Source organism: Rhinopithecus roxellana, chromosome 15, assembly GCF_007565055.1.
Source record: "Rhinopithecus roxellana isolate Shanxi Qingling chromosome 15, ASM756505v1, whole genome shotgun sequence".
NCBI lineage: Eukaryota > Metazoa > Chordata > Mammalia > Primates > Cercopithecidae > Rhinopithecus > Rhinopithecus roxellana.
This window is the reverse complement of record NC_044563.1, coordinates 22,397,442-22,421,373: the sequence shown is the minus strand read 5'-3', so window position 1 is coordinate 22,421,373 and position 23,932 is coordinate 22,397,442. Positions and strand designations below refer to the sequence as shown.

The 23,932-nt window shown below is 35.2% G+C and overlaps 1 protein-coding gene across 2 annotated transcripts in view; it reads right to left on the bottom strand.

Annotated features, from left to right (window-relative positions):
* ANO5 (anoctamin 5) overlaps window positions 1-23,932 on the bottom strand; it is a 104,479-nt gene that overhangs the window by 42,001 nt on the left and 38,546 nt on the right. For both annotated transcript variants that reach the window (XM_030917150.1, XM_030917151.1), the window contains exons 6-12: window positions 23,715-23,783; window positions 22,168-22,452; window positions 19,029-19,142; window positions 15,299-15,414; window positions 3,165-3,299; window positions 2,690-2,795; window positions 2,531-2,591 (exon numbers count right to left, since the gene is read on the bottom strand). In XM_030917150.1, coding sequence (XP_030773010.1) covers window positions 2,531-2,591; window positions 2,690-2,795; window positions 3,165-3,299; window positions 15,299-15,414; window positions 19,029-19,142; window positions 22,168-22,452; window positions 23,715-23,783 — 886 coding nt within the window. The remainder of the gene's footprint in view (window positions 1-2,530; window positions 2,592-2,689; window positions 2,796-3,164; window positions 3,300-15,298; window positions 15,415-19,028; window positions 19,143-22,167; window positions 22,453-23,714; window positions 23,784-23,932) is intronic.

The following is a 23,932-nucleotide window of genomic DNA, read 5'->3' as shown; positions in this document are numbered from 1 at the left end:
CAAATGGGATCTCATTAAACTAAAGAGCTTCTGCACAGCAAAAGAAACTACCATCAGAGTGAACAGGCAACCTACAGAATGGGAGAACATTTTTGTAATCTACTCATCTGACAAAGGGCTGATATCCAGAACCTACAAAGAACTCAAACAAATTTACAAGAAAAAAACAAACAACCCCATCAAAAAGTGGGCAAAGGATATGAACAGACATTTCTCAAAAGAAGACATTCATACAGCCAACAGACACATGAAAAAATGCTCATCATCACTCGCCATCAGAGAAATGCAAATCAAAACCACAATGAGATACCATCTCACACCAGTTAGAATGGCAATCATTAAAAAGTCAGGAAACAACAGGTGCTGGAGAGGATGTAGAGAAATAGGAACACTTTTACACTGTTGGTGGGATTGTAAACTAGTTCAACCATTATGGAAAACAGTATGGCAATTCCTCAAGGATCTAGAACTAGATGTACCATATGACCCAGCCATCCCACTACTGGGTATATACTCAAAGGATTATAAATCATGCTGCTATAAGGACACATGCACACGTATGTTTATTGCGGCACTATTCACAATAGCAAAGACTTGGAATCAACCCAAATGTCCATCTGTGACAGACTGGATTAAGAAAATGTGGCACATATACACCATGGAATACTATGCAGCCATAAAAAAGGATGAGTTTGCATCGTTTGTAGGGACATGGATGCAGCTGGAAACCATTATTCTTAGCAAACTATCACAAGAGCAGAGAACCAAACATCGCATGTTCTCCCTCATAGGTGGGAACTGAACAATGAGATCACTTGGACTCGGGAAGGGGAACATCACACACCTGGGGCCTAGTCATGGGGAGTGGGGAGGGGGGAAGGATTGCATTGGGAGTTATACCTGATATAAATGACGAATTGATGGGTGCTGACGAGTTGATGGGTGCAGCACACCAACATGGCACAAGTATACATATGTAACAAACCTGCACGTTATGCACATGTACCCTAGAACTTAAAGTATAAAAAAAAAAAAAAAAAAAGTGACCAGTCTCATTTGTGATCAAGTAACTACAAATAGTGCTGTGATAGTGCTGTGGGGTGCTCCACACACACCCACTCTTTTATTTATGATGTAATATAAGGCAGGTGTTGGTGCACAATTTCTCTCCATGGAAACAATGGAAAATTCTCACAATGCATTTGTTTTAATCATGCACCTATCATTCATTTTTGATTCCAAGTAAGGAGAGGTAGGATTTGGCAGCTTCATGATAAATGGATGTATATACAACAACTTACAAAAACTGGGGTTGCTGTTAAACCATTAATAAGATTTCTAGATTCTTTGTTCTCTTTGAATCTAGGCTGCTCTCTTCAGACCACAGCAGCCAAGCAGAAATGAGAGAAATCCATAAATCCCTCTGCTTTGCACACATATCTAAAAATTTTGATGTTATTTGCCTGGATAATGCAGCCCTTGCCCAGTTTTTTGTTTTTTTGTTTTTTGTTGTTTTTGAGATGGAGTCTTGCTCTGTCACCGAGGCTGGAGTACAGTGGGGTGATCTGGGCTCACTGCACGCAGCTCCATCTCCCGAGTTCATGCCATTCTCCTGCTTCAGCCTCCTGAGTAGCTAGGACTACAGGCGCCCGCCACCACGCCTGGCTAATTTTTTTTTTGGTATTTTTTAGTAGACATGGGGTTTCACCATGTTAGCCAGAATGGTCTCGATCTCCTGACCTCGTGATCCGCCCACCTCGGCCTCCCAAAGTGCTAGGATTACAGGTGTGAGCCACCGCACCAGGCCACCCTTGCCCAGTTTTGAATGGCACATATTTGTGTTTGTTAGAGGTGTTTTTTAATTGAGAAAAATGTCTAATTTACACCCATGAATTCCAAGTTTTGTGATATATTTTAGACCAGTCTTTAGGTCTCTTCTAACAAAGTTATTCTTACAGAACATATTTTCCTTGCTAATGATAGGAAAAACTTCATGACACTTTAACTTTCCAACTAAAATGGAAAATATGAAGTCCTGGGTGGGGCATTTTCAAAATTAAGGGAGCTTCCACTTTATATGAAGGATTTTTAATGAATGAACGTGGAAGTGGAAACTATAACTTGACAATTTAGACTAAATAAATGTTCATTAGTCCTCAAGTTTTTGATCCTTGTTCCAGTTTGTGTACATGACTCAATATCTTCCAGCCACAAAATATTTGTTTAGTCTCTCCTGAATTAAGTACTTTTTGAGCCTGTTTTTAACATGGCACTGAAAGACAGTGGGAAATTAATGTATTTGGTGTTTCAAAAATTATAAGAAATGAGCTGATGTTTAATAGAGACCTTTGTGGATCAAGAACCAATGGCCACTAATATGCACTTCCATCAGTGTATTAATGCTAACAAAGACGCAATGATCTAAAACCACATTTGGTATGTAAGATATTTCATCTGTCATATGGTATATGGAGGCAAAACAACACACTAATAGGAAGAAAGCTGTTTCTTTATGGGACTATTTACTCACCCCAAATTCCCATGAATATTGCAAAGAACACTGTTGACTCATTATCAAACAAATGGGAGAACTGTAAAAATAACAATAACACAAAGATAATTTAGTACTTAATGTAATGAAAAGAAGGAAAATTCAAAGCCTTTTCAACATATTACAATGCATACATACCTTTGAAGCCAAACACGTACTATTTAGTCTCCAATAATCACACACTTGATCGCAGAGTGGGCACATGATCATCTGACCACCAATCTCAGGGTCACAGATTTCAGTGCTGCAAGAGGAACAGCCAAGTTACTGAAAAGTGATAGGCGTTTAGGTAAAAGTCCAAGCTGTTCTTATTAGAACAACTACTTATATAATTTCTCACATATAACAGAGGGGGCAATCAAGCAGCAGTTTCTATAGTGGGTCAAGTCATGCTTTGAGGAGTAGACTTTTCAGAGCCCATCATTAAAAACAGATTTTCCATAAAGCACCAGGTGAGAGGCTACTGTTATGTTGGAGAAGTTTTTGGAAAACATCAATTATCTGCTGCTATAAGGAAACATTCTGAAGGAAACACCAGGGAAATAATAACAACAGCTTCGTTTGGCACAAGATAAAGACGTTTTCTCTATCTGGGCAACTCAGGTGCACTTACCTGCTTGTGTTATCTTCCATTGATAATAAACCATAAATAAAACAAGCTAAGCCAACTACAGCTGCAAAGGATAGCATTTCTGTGTAAAATCCAAGAAAGACAAAATAGATACCAATTTTTTCTCCATAATAATTCCTGTTGAAAAGAGTAAAAACAGAATCAGAATATGGAAGAATGTTATAGTCCAGAGAGCCTTGATTTTTTATTCAGACAGGAATATATTCTAATTTTGGCTCCATTGCTTTCTAGACATATAATTTTGGTGAAGTTACTCAACTCTTTAAACTTCAGTTTCCATATCATTATCATGTTCTAACACAAGATAGTACTTATCCCACAGTGAAAGGGCTGATACAAGGATTAAAAGGGATAACAGATATAAGTAGAAAGCCAATTAAATGGAATTTAAATTTAAAATTTAAATAAGATAATTTAGAAAGCCTCTATATTATAAAGATAATTTAAATGGTCTTTAAATAAACTACAGAATATTCTACAATGTAATTTCTAGGAATGAACTTAACAAATCAAAACCATATCCAAAATCTGCATGGACTTTTGCTTTATCCCTCTTTCTAAAACTGAAAACATTTCTCTGACCACATTGTAGGTATACATTTCCATCTTTCTCCAAGTCTGAATCTTGGAAGTTTACAGGATTGTAACATAGGTAGCAGGCCAAGGAATTAAACATGACTACTTCAGCAAAAATTCTATGAAATATGCAGCTCAGCTCTTGGTTTTCAAAGAATTGAAAAGTGACAGCATTTATTGGTACAACCTAATTCTCACAACCAAGTATTTTGTTTTTAACTGAGTACCCCATTTAGGAATGAGAGAAAGTAGTTTTCTCCTCCTCAGAAAGTCAGGTTTTCTTGTTATTGTTGTTGTTTAACCTGACTAATCCTCCTCCTTTTTCATATAGATCCCAGCTCACCAAATCTGTGAGTCTTTCCACAGTTTCCTAGGCAAAAAGATGTGATACCTTTTGTGTTCTAGTAGCGTGCTATATGATTCAATGAAAGTACTTAATATTAAATTGTTATTTATATATATGCTCAACAAGAACACATATCTGAACATAACGGTTATAAATGTTTTTTCACAATGATATTTTAAAATATATTTATCATATACAATATTAATTTTATTGAACCTCCCACTCTTCATAGTTCAACACTCTTAAAATTAGTAGGCATCTTTCTGCTTATCCTGTCTTTTTTCATGCTTTTCAGTGATGATGAACATTTTTGCATTGTTAATTTCCCTAATTTGGTTTTCCAGATCACTATAAACTTGAAATTAAATTATAATGCTATAATATTCCCTTGTTAATCTGCCATTCACAACTTCTAAGTATAAGCTTACTCATACTTAGAGTGAATGAACTTGGTTTCTCCCAGTTTTTTGCTGAAAAATGTAGAAAATATTGTGATAGTACATAACATCAAAATCAGAAAAAAGTACAAAAATATATTTTATGAAATTTACTGTTTACCATGTCTATTTTAATGTTTTAAAAATTACAGAATCAGCCGGGCATGGTGGCTCACGCCTGTAATCTCAGCACTTTGGGAGGCCGAGGTGGGCGGATCACATGGTCAGGAGTTCGAGACCAGCCTGGCCAACATGGTGAAACCCCGTCTCTACTAAAAATACAAAAATTAGCAGGGTGTGGTGGCGAGCACCTGTAATCCCAGCTACTTGGGAGGCTGAGGTGGGAGAATCGTTTGAACCTGGGAGGCAGCAGGTTGCAGTGAGTCAAGATCGCACCATTGCACTCCAGCCTGGGCAAAAGGGAGAGACCTTGTCTCCAAAAACAACAAAAAAACAAACAAACAAAAAATTACAGAATCAATGTTATTAGAAATATAATATCAACATTATTGCTATAGATTTAAACATTCTTTAATAATTCATAAGGAAACTGGATATTTCAACAACCTTAGTTTTAAAGTACTACTTTTTTCTCCTTTTCGATTGTCACAATTCTTATTCCTTGAGCATAAAAAATAAAATCCCTCAAGAACTCTAGACCTGTCAAAAAGAGAAATTGCTGAGAATTTACTAAATGAAATCAGGCAAGTATTTATTACATGTGGAAATATTCAAATTATTTTACTAAATTTTGGACTTGGGTGTCTAACAGTAACAGATTAACAACTAAATAATCTTTCAGGATCTCAGAAAGCAAGAGATATTTATTAGATTTGCAATATGGTAAAAATGTATACATTATTGAAATCACATTTAATATTTAATTTAAACTATCTTGTTGGTCATAATTAAGAAAATAAGAGAAATCTAATAATATGAGACACTATAAAAGCTCAAATATAGGGAGAGACTTCTTTTGAGTATTATTTTTTAGAAAAATATGTCACATATTTAAATCTATGATCTTTTTTAACCTGTCCATTTTACTTACTAGACTTTCAACTGATTGTGGCACTGCACCATCTAACACAGCATCTGATAGGTAGAAGAGATTCAGTAATATTGGTTGCGAGATACTGTGTGAGGGGACTGCCCTCATTTTGTATTGCCAAGATGTAATACTTAGTCGAAAACATAGTAAATAATCAAAAGAATGATGATAGAATTAAATTGAATACAATCTTGAGAAATCAATCAATAAATGCAAACTTTATTTCTAAAGTGATTTATTTTTACAATGAATCCATAAACATCTGAGAAACTTAGCTTCAGTATTATCCTCACATTGCAATAACATTATCTGTACCACACACATATATTTAGTCTATGCTATTTAGTATGTGGCAGTATTTCAATTTTATTTCTAAGCATTAACATACAACATATGGATATCAAAAAACGTTACATGAAGTGTAAGCTGGAAGGAAAAAAATGAGCTGATAGAACTGATGTGCCAGTGATCAGTCTTCAATTTTATATGCTCTATCAGCCCATTTTTTTCAATCTTGGCATTGCCATCTTCCCCAAAATTATTATCTAATGTGACAAAATTATCTGTGCTCAAAAGGCAGAAAAGCCAGTTCCAGATATCTGGACATGAAAGTGATGTTTGGTGTAGACGTAACATGAAATATGTGAAATCTAGGAACTCAGATTCCTATAAACTGTATCTCTTTCTAGACACTCTATCATGCTGTCTTATTTTTATCCTCCATATCCAATAATCCATTAGGTCCAATGAATTCTGTCATAAAAATATTTTTCTAATTCATAGTCTTCTCTCCTTCCTGTTGCCAATGCCTTGAAAAGACCTCTAATATTTATTGCTGAACAATTTTAACAACCTCCTTACTTTCCTGAGTTCAATCTTATATCCATCTAAATTATCTTTTGTTTCCAATAAAATGATGTTTCTAAAGTAAAAACTGAGCAATATCCTTTTCTTCCTTCAAAGCTTCATCTTTTTACTTCAGCATTGTACTTCAGGATTTTGTCCCTGGTAAACATTCAAATCTCCTTTGCCGACACTCCTACATGAAGAACTAAACACACAGTGCTCTTGTGTGTTCTCTTTGCCTGAGATATTCTTACCTAACTTCTTTACCTACTATCCTGCTACTTATCTTTCAAGACATAGTTCAAGAATGAACACTGTGAAGCTTTCCTAGAGGTTGTCATGAAAATAGGTGCTTTTCCCTCTGTATTTTGTTTGAAGTATTACTGTGCTGTAACTAATATGCATTTGTGTGTGTTCCTGCAAACAAATTCATGTTAGGAAACCACAATCTGATTATCTTTGTAGGCACAGTACCTTACTTGATATGTAGTGATGCTTAATAAAGTATCATTAAAATAAATGTGTAAATTGTAATTATGCATCTATGAATAAATTCTTTCTTTTCTTTTTTTCTTTTTGAAACAGGGTCTCACTCTGTTGTGCTAGGCTGGAGTGTAGTGGTGTGATCTCTGCTCATTGCAACTTCTGCTTCTCAGGTTCAAGCAATTCTACTGCCTCAGCCTCCCAAGTAGCTAACAGGTATGTGTGCCACCACACTGGGGTAATTTTTGTATTATTATTATTATTTTTAAAAATAGAGACGGGGTTTCACCATATTGACCAGTATCGTCTCAAACTCCTGACCTAAACTGATGTGCCTGCCTTGGCCTTTCAAAGTGCTGAGATTACAGGCAAATTCTTTCTATGTTAAGAATATTTTAACTTTTATCAAGTCAACCCATAAAACCTTTCCTAAAATCCATGAAATCAACAAGGAGAGGAAAAAAAATCCAAACCCAATACAGGCTTTCAGTATCATGACAGAGAACATCATGATCCTCAAATTACCTGTAAGTAAGGAAATAAACACAACTTCAACACCTGCTGCTACAAACGTAAGATACAGGAGAGAGGTGAAGATGTTTAAGAAATTATAGGGGAAACATGTAAAGTAGAGTGGGAAACATAAAGAAACACAGCTAAAATAACCCCTAGAGAAAAGTTTAACTAAATCCCCTAATGCAGAATATATGTTGGGATTTGGTCATTTGTAATCTATCAGAAACAATCTGAAAAGAGCAGGACTGGAAGTGGCAGCCTGAGAAAAGCAATATTTCTTGAGAAGAATCAGATACAAAGAGAAGACTGGTACTCCTTGGAGGAGTGGCAGTAAACAGAAAAAAGGAAATAAGAGAGGAGAGTTGGAATCTTGTAGAAATGAAAGAAATAGGCTTCGCAGGGCAAGGGAAGATGGGTGCCCACGGCTCTGAGACTCACAGGAAGCTTCAGGTCCAGCACACACAGAAACAGATTCTCCCTCACTCGCATTCACCAAGTTGAGCATTCCTCATCTGAAAATTCAAAATACAAAATTCTCCAAAATCTAAAACTTTTTGAGTGCCGACACGATGCCACAAGTAAAAAATGCTACCTCTGACCTCATGTGATGAGCCACAGTCAAAACACAGGCACACAATGATGAAAATGACATTTTTAACACTGTAGAAAATGTGTCTACAGACAGTATTTTGAGAATGTGTGATGGACTAACAGAGAAGGGCATTCTAGTGCTAGAAACTCTGTTCATAAATTAAAAACAAATTGAAATATGTAGATCACATCCATAAAAAAAGTAAAACAAAAACAAAATCAAAAAATGTGAAGTAAATTATTTAGTTTGATAATTCTCCCCAAATAACATGAAATTGAATGATACTGTAATAAAAACCTAAAAATGGAGTGAACTCTTCTCAAATAAATATTTGCTGATACAAGAAAACCCCAGAAACATAAAAACTAAAAAAAAGGAATAGAGAAGAGTGGAAAGATATAAAACAAAAATTGATTGAACACCAGAGATAAGTAGAGCAAATTATAAATCATATCAGATCATATCAGAAGTAATACTGAAATTAGCAAGTAACAAAGGAAACACAGACAGAGTGTCAGTGATCAGAGGGGGCTCTCCCAGGATCCCGAAGCATACCAGGAAGGAGAGAGGGTCATCTCTCTTTTCACCCCACCACAGAGCACTGCTGTGAATAGGCAGAAACAATGAAGCGCTGCAAGGCGGAGCCTATTTGCTGGCTCTTACTCCTAAGTGCCATCTACTGGATAATAGCCCAAATTACAACACCAAAAACACTGCCAATATACAAAACTGTGAAACTCAAGGCAAGAATCCTGCCATAAAGACCCTGTACAGAGCCTTGGCTCTCTGAAAGCACCCAGTAATGAAGCCAATTGATTATACTTAACTTATACTACAGTTAATGGAACACCAGCCCTCTCAGGCGAGAAAGATTCAGTGCAAGAACTCTGGAAATTCAAAAAGTCAGTGTCCCCTTATCTCCAAATGAACTTCTCAGCAATGGTTCTTAACTAGATGGTAACGACAGAAATGACAGACATAGAATTCAGAATCTAGATGGAAATGACACTCATCGAGAATCAAGAAAAAGTTAAAACCCAATCCAGTAATCCAGGAATCCAGTAAAACAATCTGAGAGCTGAAAGATGAAATAGCCATTTTAGGAAAAAACAAAACTGAACTTCTGGAATGGAAGCAATCACTACAAGGATTTCATAATATGATAGGAAGTATTAATATCAGAATAGACCAAGCTGAGGAAAGAATCTCAGAGCTCAAAAATCAGTTCTTCAAATCAACTGAGCCAGACAAAGGTAAAAAAAAAAAAAAAAAAAAAAAAAAGAACGAAACCTCCAAGAAATTTAGAATTATATGAAGAGACCAAACTTACGATTTATTGGCATTCCTGAGACAGGAAAGTAAACAACCTGGAAAAAATATTTGAGGATATAGTCTATAAAAATGTCCCCAATCTCACCAGAAATTGATACACAAATTTAAGATGGAGAACCCTGATGAGACACTATATCCCCAAGGCACATAGTCATCAGACTCACCAAGTTCAACAGGAACAAAAAAAATTTAAAGGCAGCTAGAGAGAAGGGTCAGATTACATACAAATGGAAGCCCATCAGGCTAGCAGCAGACCTGTCAGCAGAAATCTTACAAGTCAGAAGATATTGGAAGCCTATTTGTAGCATCCTTAAAGAAAAGAAATTCTAACCAAGAATTTCATATCCCAGCAAACTAAGCTTCCTAAGTGATGGAGAAATAAAATCCTTCTCAGACAAGCAAATTTTGAGATAGCTTTTTACCACTCCACAAGGCTTACAAGAGGTCCTTAAGGGTGTACTAAACATGGAATGAAAGAACAATACCTGCTATCACAAAACACAGTTAAACACATAGCCCAGAGACACTATAAAGAGACTATACAATCAAGTCTACAAAACAACAAGCTAACAATGTGATGACAAGATCAAAATCTCACATATCAATACTAACACTGGATATACATTGTCTAAACACTGCATGTAAAAGACATAGAGTGGCAAGCTGGATAAAAACACAAGACCCAACTGTCTGCTGTCTTTAAGAGACCCGTCTCATGTATAATGACACTCACAGGTTCAAAGTAAAGGGATGGAGAAAGATATGCCATGCAAATGGAAAACAAAAACAACAGGAGTCTCTATTCTATCAGATGAAACAGACTTTAAACCAACAAGAATTAAGAAGGGCAAAGAAGGCCATTACATAATTATAAAGGGCTCAATTCAACAAGGAGACTTAACTATCCTAAATATATATGTATCCAACAATGGAGCACCCATGTTTATAAAACAAGCCCTTCTTAACCTATAAAAACACTTAGAGAGCCAGATAATAGTAGTGGGAGATTTCAGCATCCCACTGACAGCATTAGACAGATCACTGATGCAGAAAACTAGCAAAATAATTCTGGATTAAACTCAACACTGGACCAATTGGACCTAATAGGCATCTACAGAGCACTAACCAATCACATAATATATATTCTCATCTTCTCAGAGATCACATGTTTAGTCATAAAGCAAATCTCAATAAATTAAAAAAGACAAAATCATATCAAGCACACACTCAGACCACAGTGCTTTAAAAATAGAAATCAATACCAACATATCTCAAATCTGTACCAATACATGGAAATTAAACAACTTGCTCCTGAATAACTCCTGAGTATAAAACCAAATTAAGGCACAAATCAAACAATTCTTTGAAATTAATAAAAATAAGATCCAACTTACCAAAATCTTTGGAATGCTGTTAACGCAGTGCTAAGAGGAAAGTTTACAGCTCTAATATGCCTCAATTAAGTAGTAAGAAAGACTTCAAAATAACAATCTAAAATTCCACCTAGAGGACCTAGAGAATAAGAACAAACCAACTCCAAAGCTAGCAGAAGAAACAACTAAAATTATAGAAGAATCGAACTAAGTTGAGATGTAAAAATCTATACACAAGATCAATGAAACCAAGAATTGGTTCCTCAAAAGAATAAATAAGATATATCACTAGCTGTATTAACAAAGAAAAAAAGGAGATCCAAATAAGTCTAATGAGAAATGACAATGATGATATTATAACTAATCCTATAGAAATCAAAAATCCTCCAATACTATTATGAAAAATTCTATTCACATAAATTAGAAAATCTTGAGGAAATGAATAAATTCCTGGAAACATAAAAGCTCCCAAGATTAAACTAGGAAGAAAGTAAAAACCTGAACAGACCATTATAAGTTTTGAAGTTTAATCATTAATTTAAAAATCTACCAACCAAAAAATTCCCTAGACCAGATGAATTCACACCCAAATACTAGCAGACATACAAAGAAGAACTGGTAACAACCCTGCTGAAACTATTCCAAAAACTCAAAAAGGAAAGCCTTCTCCATAACTCATTCTATGAAACCAGCACAAGCCTGATACCAAAATCTGATAGAGACACAACAACCAAAAAGAGACAATATCAGGCCAATATCCCTGATGAATATAGATACAAACATTGTCAACAAAATACTAGTAAACCAAATCCAGGAGCACATCAAAAAGTTAATACATCACGATCAAACTGGCATTATTCCTGAGATGCAAGCCTGATTCAACAAGTGCAAATAAGTAAATGTGATTCACCACATAAATAGAATTACAAGGAAAAACGATTAATATATGATCATCTCAATAAATGCAGAAAAAACTTCTGATAAAATTCAGCATCCCTTTCCATTCATGATAAAAAAGACCCTCAATAGTCTTGATATTGAATGAACATGCCTCAAAATAATAAGAGCCATCTATGATAAACCCACAACCAACATCATACTGAATGGGCAAAAGCTGGAATCATCCCCCTTGAGAAATGAAATTAAACAAAGATGTCCACTGTTATTACTTCTGTTCAACATAGTACTTAAGTCCTAGCCAGAAGAATCAGACAAGGGGAAAAAAAAAAAAAGGCATCCAAATAGGAAAAGAAGAAGAAAAGCTATCTCTCTTTGTTGACAAATGATTCTATACCTAGAAAGTCCTAAAGACTCCACCAAAAGTCTCCTAGACTTCATAAATGACAGATAACAGACTTCAGTAAAGTTTCAGGACCCAAAAGCAATGAACAAAAGTGAGTAGCATTTCTATATGTCAATAATGTTCAAGCTGAAGAGTCAAATCAAGAACACAATTCCATTTTCAATAGCCACGAAAATGAAATATCTAGGAATACAGCTAATCCAGGAAGTAAAAGATCTCTACAAGGAAAACTACAAAACACTGATGAACGAAATCAGAGATGACACAAATAAACAGAACAACATTCCTTACTCATGGATTAGAAGAATCAGTATAATTAAAATGGCCATACTGCCCAAAGCAATTTACAAATTCAATGTTATTCCTATCAAACTACCAATGACATTTTTCACAGAATTAGAAAAAGCTATTCTAACGTTAACATAGAACCATAAAAATGGCCAAACAGCCAAAGCAATCCTAACCAAAAAGAACACAGTTGGAAGCATCACACTACCTGGCTTCAAACTATGCTATAAGGCTGCAGTAAGCAAAATAGTGTGGTACTGGTACAGAAGCAGACACATAGACCAGTGGAACTAAACAGAGAAACCGGAAATGAAGCTGCACACCTCCTACCATCTGGTCTTCAACAAAGCTGGCAAAAACAAGCAATGGGGAACAGATTCTGTATTCAATAAATGGTACTGGGATAACTGACTAGCAATACACAGAAGAATAAAACTTGGACCCTTATCTTTCACCATGTAGAAAAATAACTCAAGATGGAATAGAGTTTTAAATGTAAGACCTCAAACTATAAAAATCCTAGAAGAAAACCCTAAGAAATGTCCTTCTCTACATCGGCCTGGGTAAATAATTTTTGGCTAAGTCACCAAAAGTAATTGCAACAACAACAAAAAAATTGACAAGTGGGACCTAATTAAACTGAAGAGCTTCTGCACAACAAAAGAAACTATCAATAGAGTAGACAATCTACAGTATAGGACAAAACATTCACAAACTACACATCCAACAAAAGTCTAATATCCAGAATCTACGAGGAACTTGAACAAATCAACAAGCAATATCCAAATAACCACATTAAAAAATTGACAAAAGACATGAAGAGACACTTCTCAAAAGACATACAAGCAGCCAACAAACATATAAAAAATGCTCATCATCACTAATCCAGAGAAATGCAAATCAAAACTGCAATTAGATACCATCTCATACCAGTCAGAATGGCTATTATTAAAAAGTCAAGAAATATCAGATGCTGGTGAGATTGTGGAGAAAAGAGAACATTTATACACTGTTGATGTGAATGAAAATTAATTCAGCCACAGTGGAAAACAGTTTGGAGCTTCTGCAAAGAACTTAAAACAGAGCTATCATTTGACCCAACAATCTCATTACTGGGTATATACTCAAAGCAATATAAATTGTTCTACCAAAAAGACACATGCACCCATATGTCCATCGCAGCACTATTCACAATAGCAAAGACATGGTATCAACCTAGGTGCCCTTTAATGGTGGAGTAAATAAATAAAATGTGGTATATATAAACCAAGGAATACTACACAACTGTCAAAAACAATAAAATTATGTCCTTTGCAACAACATGCATGCAGCTGGAGGCCATTATCCTAAGCAAATTAATAAGAGAACAGAAAACCAAATGGTGCATGTTCCCACTTGTAAGCAGGAGCTAAATATTGAAGACACATAGACATAAGGATGACTACAATATACACTGGTGACTACTAGAGGAGGTAGTGTGGGAGAGGGGTGTGGGTTAAAAAACTCCCTATTTGTTACTATGCTCACTACTCGGGTGGCAGGATCTGCAACCCAAACATTAGCATCATGCAATATATCCACATAAAAAACATGCATGTATACCACCGAATCTAAAATTTAAAAGTTGAAATTATATTAAAAAATTGGGACAGCCTAATGTTTTTCAATAGAAAAACCAATAAATGAATTATGAAAAATTTATAATAAGGTATTCTGTGTTCCACTAAATAGTATCAGACAGATCTTTGTGTATTCATAGAAGGATATCAGTAATATACTATTTAGTGAATACAGAAAGATCTTAGCATGAAAGAGAAGAGAAAGATGCCATTGCTCTCAGAAAAAAAAAATGTTTCTGTGCTTTTTTATACATAAAAACAAAAATAGGACTAAATCAATATTATCCAAATCAAGTCTAGTTATTTTTGTGGAGTTTGATGAAGGTAGAATTTCACTTAAAACTTTGTTAATCTCTTAATTATTTGAATGGTTTTGATAAATATTTTAGTTTTATAACTTAAAGTATTAAATGATTATTATTCAAAACAGTTAAAATAACCATTCAAGAAGGAGTTTGCATGATTTATTAAAAGCCCCAGTTTATAAACTGACTAACTGGCATTGATTTTTCAAAATGTGTCCTCTAGTTTCACTTAAACGTACTGTTGAGATAACATTTCAATTGATTTGGATGGATCCATTCAAATCAGTCTCATGAAACAGATACTGTGATGCTGTGTAAGCATAGCAATGCAAGTATAAATCACCAAGTAAAAAACACTGCCTATAGTAGCAAGAGATCTCTAATCTAATAGCTCATTGAATAAAATCATAGAAGTCTCCTAATGCTTACAGTATTGCTATGCTTTAAAGCAATAACCTGCAACCATAGTCTTCTTGCTTAGCTAATGAAACTGTCTAAAGGATTGAGGTCATAGAACAAATGTCGTCACAGCTCACTGAGAGCACACACACAAACATCAATACACAACCTTTGTCTTATGTTCCAAATTTCTGGACTTCAGGAGAAACAAAAACTAATATGTATTAAACACTAAGTGCTAGTCCCTATGCTAAAAAGTAGTAATATTGCTATTCCCATTTTACAGATAGTATAGATATTATAACTACCATGCTAAAAAGTAGTAATATTGTTATTCCTATTTTCATAATGTTTAAGTAAATTGACCAAATTCATATAACTTTCAAGAGGCAGAACTTGGATTGGAATTCAGCCTAGTTAAATGCTGAGGTCTAACCTCTTAACCACTATACTATCTCTGTTGTCTTTCATTAATTTAGCAACAACATTCTCCTAAATGAATTGCTAATTGATAGTGTAGATATGAAACCAAGAAGCTGTGAAATGTAGTGGGTGAAAATAGTAGTTAAATAAAACAGAATATTATGCCATCGTGAATAAAAATCACATTATCAAGTTTTAATTGGTCTGATCCTATGTATGAAACTTACTTAATCAAGTCTAATGGCTGCTCCTTGTAGAAATAGGAAAATCGAGCCCAATTCTGGTGAAGTATGTATCTTTCATTGGTGGGATTGGGAGGTTCTGATGGCTTCCAATATTGACCCTGCAGATATTCAAGAGGAGGGTACATAAAAGATGAAGCAAAAGACAAAGGTGAAGTAAATAAACACTGCTGTTCTAAGAAGGTTAGTAAACAAGGGTATGTTTTCTTTTACTTTTAGATTTCATATTCAATTGATATGAAATTATTTCACAAACTATAATAATATTTATTTATTAAATTATCACACAAAGCTATCTCAAAATACAAGTAAAAGTGTAAGACTTTGGCTTTACTCAAGCTATTCTTTCACATGGAATGCCCTTTCTTCTCTGCTCAAATCCTAGTATAATATTCCAGGCCCAGAGAGCCATATCACTATATAACTAGATAGGACGTTAGAAATGGGCTAACACTTTTTTTTTTTTTTTTTTTTTTTTTTGAGACGGAGTCTTGCTCTGCCGCCCAGGCTGGAGTGCAGTGGCCGGCTCTCAGCTCACTGCAAGCTCCGCCTCCCGGGTTCACGCCATTCTCCTGTCTCAGCCTCCCGAGTAGCTGGGACTACAGGCGCCCGCCTCGTCGCCCGGCTAGTTTTTTGTATTTTTTAGTAGAGACGGGGTTTCACCGTATTAGCCAGGATGGTCTCGATCTCCTGACCTCCGCCTGTCTCGGCCTCCCAAAGTGCTGGGATTACAGGCTTGAGCCACCGCGCCCGGCCACACTTTTTTTTATAGATGAAAAAATTAAACCTCAAGGAACGTTAAGCAATGAATCCAAGGTCATACTGCTATTACGGGAAGAGATTCCTGTTCTGTCCTTTCTCATAGCCACTTGCCAAAGAACTTAAAATATTACAAAAACCTTTAGCATTTAAGGGGCTCAGTATTGCTTCATGCATAAGCTCTTCTCCCATTGTTAGATACCGACTGATATTATTTATATATTTTCATGGCCTAGCAAAGTATTGTGTACACTGTGGCTGTTTAAGACATTCTGTTTTTACCGTAGACAAATGAACTGCTGAAGGCAGCACTGAATAGATATCCAGTTTAAAATTTAGCACATGTGAAAATATATATATGAAAAGGCGTTAAATTTTGCATCACCAAGATTCCAACTTTTTTCTTCTTCTGAGGTAATTCAACTGAATCTTAAGAAATTAAACAACCAAAAAAGCAGCCTATGTGGGTATTTTGAAAAATGATTCTGTAGAGCACATAAGGGAAAATCCAGTACCTAATGTTGCATTCAGAAGAAAAGAAAGATTAAAAAGTAAAATCAACAGTAAGTTATAGCTATCTCTAGTGACAGCTCAGTGACATTGCATTTCCAATGAGCCTATATAACTCTACTGAAAGGCTACATGTATAGTTTAAAACTGCTGATGACTGAAGACATTAGTTTGGCTTTATGATATGGCATTGTAAGGATAGAATTAATGCCCTAAAAATTAATTGAAAAAAAAACTCAAAATCTTTAGAAAAAAGAATGAGCCCTTTTGTGAAGAAAGATTGGCACAGAATGCAGTGCAAAGTGTTTATTAACCTATTTAGATCTCTGCTTTACCAAATGTCCATGTTATTATTTAGAATCTATAATCTCCTAAGAGTTTCTTTGCCCCAGGAAAAAAAAAATGTGACAGTGGGCCCTCTGTATCTGCAGGTTCTGTATCCACAAATCTATCCAAAAGAAGATTGTAAATATTTTTAGACAGCAGTAAAAAAAAATTTTAAAAAGACACAGCATAACAACTATTTACATTTATATTGCATTGGGTATTATAAATAATCTAAGATGAATTAAAGTATGTTGAAGAATGTGTGTAGGCTATATGCAAATACTACTATATTTTATATAATAAACTTGATCATGCGGGGATTTTGGTATCCAAGGGTCAGGGGATTGGTTCTGGAACCAATCCTCAGTGATTAGGTACTATATATGTGTTCAAGGGCTGTTGAATAAAAGAAGAGGCTGTTTGTTTTTTCTGATACTTAAGTTACTAAATTGACACTCCTGTTGAAAATGGTGACTCATTTTGGAAAATTTCTTCTACTCTTACAGGAAACACATAAAGGAAAAAAAAAAAAAAAAAACTAATCAGTGTTGAACTGACCTAGAGTAAATTCTCATACTACTGAATAAATACTGCATATTGGCCAGTTGCAGTGGCTCATGCCTGTAATCTCAACACTTTGGGAGGCTGAGGAGGGCATATCATCTGAAGTCAGGAGTTCAATTACAGCCTGGCCAACATAGCAAAACCCTTTCTCTATGAAAAATACAAAAATTAGCCAGGCGTGGTGGTATGTGCCTGTAATCCCAGCTACTCAGGAGGCTGAGGCAGGAGAATTGCTTGAACCCAGGAGACGGAGGCTGCAGTGAGCCAAGATTGCACTACTGCGCACCAGCCTGGGGAACAGAGCAAGACGCCATCTCAAAAAACAAAAGTAAACAAAACAAAAATTAAATATTAACAGAGGAAAACTAGCACAACAGACCAAGTCCTAGAAAAGGAAGAGCTTGGCTTTGGGCTTTTGGGAACTATTACAGCAACACTGTTCAAAAAATGGGGAATTATTTAGCTGCCACTTGTTTCAATTAAAATATTTGTTTCTTCTATTACTGAGAACTATATTTCTTTCAAAGAGAATACATCATCAAAAAGTCTTTTTAAGTATGGAAGAGTAAAACTGTAACAAAAGAAACAATAAAAATAGATGTCCAAGGGATGATCTCAAAGTAGAATATATACACATTGAGCCACAGGATTTCTACTGTCAATAGGTGGTGAAATTTAAACACTGGCTATTCAAATGAGAAAGTTTTCATCAAAAAGTTTCCATCATCTGAGGTCAGGAGTTCAATTGTAGCCTGTCCAACATGGCAAAACCCCGTCTCTACTAAAAATACAAAATTATTGTATTAGGCTAAGAAATTAGGCTGAGTACTGGTTCCAAGGCCAAGTTTTCAGGTTTGGTTCAACAGGCGAATCATGTAAAATGTCACTTATCTATTAAACTTTTAAACTCAATGTTTTTGTACAATGATTTGCCAGCCCCCCAAAAAAATTCTTCTGAATATCAATTGTCATAACATCTGAAGCATTCTTATGCTTTAGTTTATATTGCAATTGTACACATGCTTTCTTTCTAGGAGAGTCCTAGACTATGAGCTTGGATTCATGGTTGTGTTCCAATAATGGCTAACAGAATGCTTTACATATAATTGAAGCCAATCATGTATTTGATGAATGAGTATGTGAATGCATGTAATTTAAATTCCTAACAGCTTCAAAACTTTATAAATGAGAAAAGAACTAATGGACTCAGATAGAAATTTCCAAATATTATGTTCTAAAATGTTCTTTTAATGTGACTGCTGTTTTCAAAACAGGGTTTTGATAAACCCTGTTCAAAACATGGGTTCTAATAAAAAGTCATTTGCAAATGTAAAAGTTTTTAAAATACGTGTCCATTTGAAACTTCAAAGACACATTTAGTATATATCTCGGCACAGCTGGTAAAGCTCTCAGCTTGGAACCAGGAAGTCTTTGGGGATTTTCCCACCAGGAGAGAAAACTAAGCAATTTGAAGTAAAGGAAGATTCTCTCTCCCAGTAATGAACATGGCAGGAGGAAAATAAGCTCAAAATTTCACAATCAAACCTATACATACATCGTGGAGTGGATAGGCAGATGAATAAGTGTTAGAGTTTAGCAGCCTTTCAATCCCAAACCTTTTCTTCCCATCTTCTATGCCGAAAGGACATCTTGAGAGAATATAGTACACCTACAAGGTAAGTACAAAAAGATATTATCACATTTCAGAACTTACGCTTTCCACATTCCTTTCAATCACAATTTAACAATGTCTACTTTGAATGTAGATACAGGCTCTAATTATAGAAGGAAGCTTCTCTTGGTTGTCTGGAATATGTAGAGTGTGGGATTATATGGAGTTTGCAGATATTTTAGCTTCTGAGTCTGAGAGCTCCCCATTCCTTTGATGGGGTGAAGAGGTGAACGGACCATAATTTATTGTTTCTCCTGTCCAAACCTCCTCTTTAGTTCTTTGTGCCAGAATTTCTACTATAATTAGGGCTTCAAGTAGGAGACTAATGTCACTACTAACAGGTCAATTGGGGGAATATGGAGTAGAATTGATATTTATCCAAACTGTCTTGAATATTTCTTCAATTAATTATTTTTACAAGGCCTTTTACCTGATATCTGAATTTATTAGCCAAGGTGATCCTATCTCTACAGCCACTTTGCAATGACTTGCATATTTCTATCAGTTTTATCCTGAATATAATTGGGCTTTGTTGTCCTCTGTTCTTGTATTTCTGTGAATTCAATCTCATTTGCTTTTTATCTTCCAGCAACTCTTCAAAATTTCTGTATTTCGAATTGCTAAATTTGTTTTTATTCAGCACTGTTTTATACATAGTCCCCAATCTTTCCTTTCTTTTACATTTTACCATTCAAAGACTTTTTGATTGGAATGGTTGTAGTTCTTGAATCATCATCATCTAAACTCATCATCCATGTTAAGAGCAGCTCAATATCCCATCTTGGTAAAGAAATCATAATTTATGCAAGGTGGTTTTAATTTTTATAAATAATGTCATAAATATGACCTGTTTTACATATTTTGAATTATTTCCTTAGGAAAGATTCACCAAAGTAAGAACTCTGACTTGGGATGTTAACAAAGTGGAAATATTTATACTACCAGGTATTAAGATGTATTATAAAGCTATGATAATAAGTAAAGTATAGTATTGTAAAATTGAAAAAAAAAACTGAATTTAGGCCTGAAAAGACATTATTTGAAAAAAATTATTGCAAAAGGTGGAGAGGGACTATTGCAATAGAAAGATTCAGAGATCTGCAAACATCTGAAAGGTCGGGCAGAAAAGTGATCTCATTCATAGGGAGAAGTAAGCAACTGTCAGGGATGATCTTTCTTTATGCTAAGGAGGAGCTGCTACACATGACAATATTGGCTCAGGCTGAGGGTAGGTCAATGTTCAGGTTCTTATAGGGAGAAGAGAAGCTTAATTAAAGTTTGGTCAAGTCAAGGTCAACTTCTTATTCTGATGGATCAATGAGGATAAACAGTTCAGCTAACCATTTATAAAACGAAGAATGAGAATTTGGAGAAAGTGAAGTGTGTCTGGTCTTTGTCACCATAAACTGTTAGTAACAACAAAAGGGAGATACTGCAGGGGTAAGGATAGATGTAAAAGAAGTAGATTTTCCCTGGTGTCAAAAGGGAAAGTGATTTCCCCCACCTCCTTTTTCTCAGGGTACAAGGGAGTCTTCAAAAGACTCATGAAAAATGGATATGTGTGGTTTTCAAATTTTATGCACAAAATTAAACTCATACTAACTTGTTATAACATGTCCGAACAGGATTTAGTCTGAGGGACTAAGAAGGACACATTAGTTTGAAAAGGGCCGCTATCAGAGCAACATAAATTCTGCTAAAATTGAAGCAAGAACAAATATCAAATTTATGGTGAAGCTTGGGGGGAAGAATGGTGAACTCACTGATGCTTTACCAAAAGTTTATGAAGACAATCCCCCTAAAGAGATCAACAGTTTATAAATGAATAACTCATTTTAAGAAGGGATGAGATGATGTCAAAGATGAAGCCCACAGCAGCAGACCGTTTACATCAATTTGCAAGGAAAAAATTCACCTTGTTCATGCCCTAATTGAAGAGGACCAAAGACGAACAGCACAAATAATAGGCCAACACCACAGATATCTCAACTGGTTCAGGTTTCACCATTCTGACTGGAAAATTATAGTTGAGCAAACTTTCCAATCAATGGGTGTGAAAATTGTTGTACTCAGTTCACCTGTAGACAAAAGCAGTTTTCAATGGAAATTTTAAATAAGTAGGATCAAGATCCTTAAGAATTTCTTTGAAGAATTATGACAGGGATGAAACATGGCTTTGCCAGTGCTATCCTGAAGATAAAGCTGGAAGTGGTTCAGGGAAAGCAAAAGCAGACAAATCAAGAGCAAAGGCCATGGCAACAGTTTTTTTGGGGGATGCTCAAGGAATTTTGCTCGTTGACATTCTGGTGGGCGGAACAACAACAGCTTCTGCTTATTATGAGAGTGTTTTAAGAAAATAGTGCCAGGCACTGCTCAAAGCTTTTTATGTCTGAACTAATTTAATTATCTAGGTAACCTATGAAGTGGATATTATTCCTGTCTAAGCACAAACAGTGGCACAAAACCATGATTCTTTGTGAGAGAGGCTTTTAGTGGGAAACTTAAAGATCCTAGGACTTCAAATGCAGAGAAAACAATACTATTTAGAAGAAAGAAAATAGTTTTAAATGAAGGAAAAAAAGTTTTGAGGTTTCTCAAATTCTATCCATATATAAAGAAATTAAAACATTCTATTTCCATTTGGAATGATAAATATTTCCTTTACTATGCACTGACTGTATAAAACCAAACTCCAAGACTGTAAAACCATTTTACAAAGATCTTACAAAATCAAAGTCCTCTAGCTCTCAATTAATTGCTTTTTCCAATACTGTATAACATCCCTTCCTTTACTACATCCATACCATCAACCACTCATTTTTAAACAACAGTTTGAGAGTTAGGGAGGATAATGGGTTTATGTGGTCTAATTACACTTTCAAACTTTTCAATATCACCAAATGCTTATATCCTATACAGAAACACCTTGCAGAAATGGTATGACATCTGCACATGTATAAAAGCACACACAAGCATATATCTCGTATTCAAAGGGATGTGCCCAAAGGTCTTCTCTACCTACAATTCTGTTTCTTGATGAGGATGGAAAGAAGGTTGCCTGATCTTCGATGAGGAAGAGCTCCTGCCGATGTCTGCTGAATTGGGCAGTAAAATATTCAGGATGGGGATACTTCACACTCGTTGGGAGTCTCACAGGCCCAAGCACATAGCTCATAGGAGTGTGCGTAGGTCGGGGAATATCACTCTCCTTAATAGGCATTTTGATTCCCAAGACTTCAGCATAGGTAACTAATACCTCCCAAGGGGCATGGATCTTGACAAAATAAGTTCTTCCATCTTCAGAGTCCTGCATAAAAAAAAAAAAAAAAGCAAAATAGCAGAAAGCTTACTGATCAGTTTGTTATTGAGCTGATTAAATAAAATAAATAATATTTTATAAAATCTCAAACACATCAAAGTATTTTCAATTTTTTGAAATTTTCAGGCAAAACTTTGAGAAAACAAAATTCACAAAACATAGTTATAGTTACATAAACATGTGTATATGTATACATATAATGTGTGTATATATGTGAAAGACAGAAAGAGACATATAAAGACACACACAAACAGAGAAAGAATATTTTTAAAAATATATTTCATGGTCAATGTATACTCATCTCTAAATCCACAATTACCTATGTGGTTCTGGGCAATTTCTTAAGTTTTTAGTAACTAGCTATAAGTTTAAAATTTTACTTAAGTTATATAAGGGATACATATAGACTGTAAAATGCACTCACTCTTCTTACCCAACTTCTTTGTTTAGCCTACACAAAGAGGAAGAACTTTAGGTAATAAAGGTTCATTGCATAGGAAAAATTACGGATTGTATGGTATAATAATTTATTAGTTCACTGAAAATGGGAGAACTGGAGAGTAATGCTTTAGTTTTTCTTTTCTTTTCTTTTCTGTTCTTTTTGAGACACAGCCTCACTCTGTTGACAAGGCTGGAGTGCAGCAGCACAACCATGAAACTCCTGGGCTCCAGCAATCCTCCTGCTTCAGCCTCTCAAGTAGATGGACAACAGGCACAACGCCCAGCTAATTTTTTATTTTTTATTTTTTGTAGAGACAGGATCTTGCTATGTTGCCCAGGCTGAAACTATTAGTAATTTCATAGATAGGGTGAGATATTACACAGGACTTTAAAAACAAATTTGAAGGAAATTCTAAAAAAACAGTAAAAATGAATTTAAAAAGAAAACATGGTATATTCATGAACAGAAAGAATGTCTTGGCTTAGACAGCAGGTTATGCTGCAAGACAGCCTGGTTAATTATTTAGGGGACCAGATTATAGCCAGACTTCAAAATGAAACTGTTATGTGAAAAAGTCCACATCTTCTTTTTCTTTGTATCCTGAATGCAAACTGTGTCCATTTATTACGCATATTCACAGTACTCATCTACTTACCTGTAAGACTACAGGCCCTATCATCCCAGTGCATGTATCTGTAGCCAAAAGAGCTATTGTATTGCCCCCAAACACAGAGTCTATCCAGTCAAAGGCCAGAATAGGAGAAAACAACACTTAAAGAGTCTGGTATAAATTATCAACTACATTTACCCTTTTATCTTCTATTTCCAACTCAAGACCTGTTTTTCTGAGATTTTTTTCAAACTCTTTTCTTCTTTCCTATGACAAAAAAAAAAAATCAACAGAATTATGCAGAACACTTTTGTTTTATTTGCTCAGTATTGACAGATTCAATACACAATGGTTGTGACTTTGGATGGCTCTCTGCCTCTGCCATGGTTGTATATAAAAGTGCTCCATCTGAATGT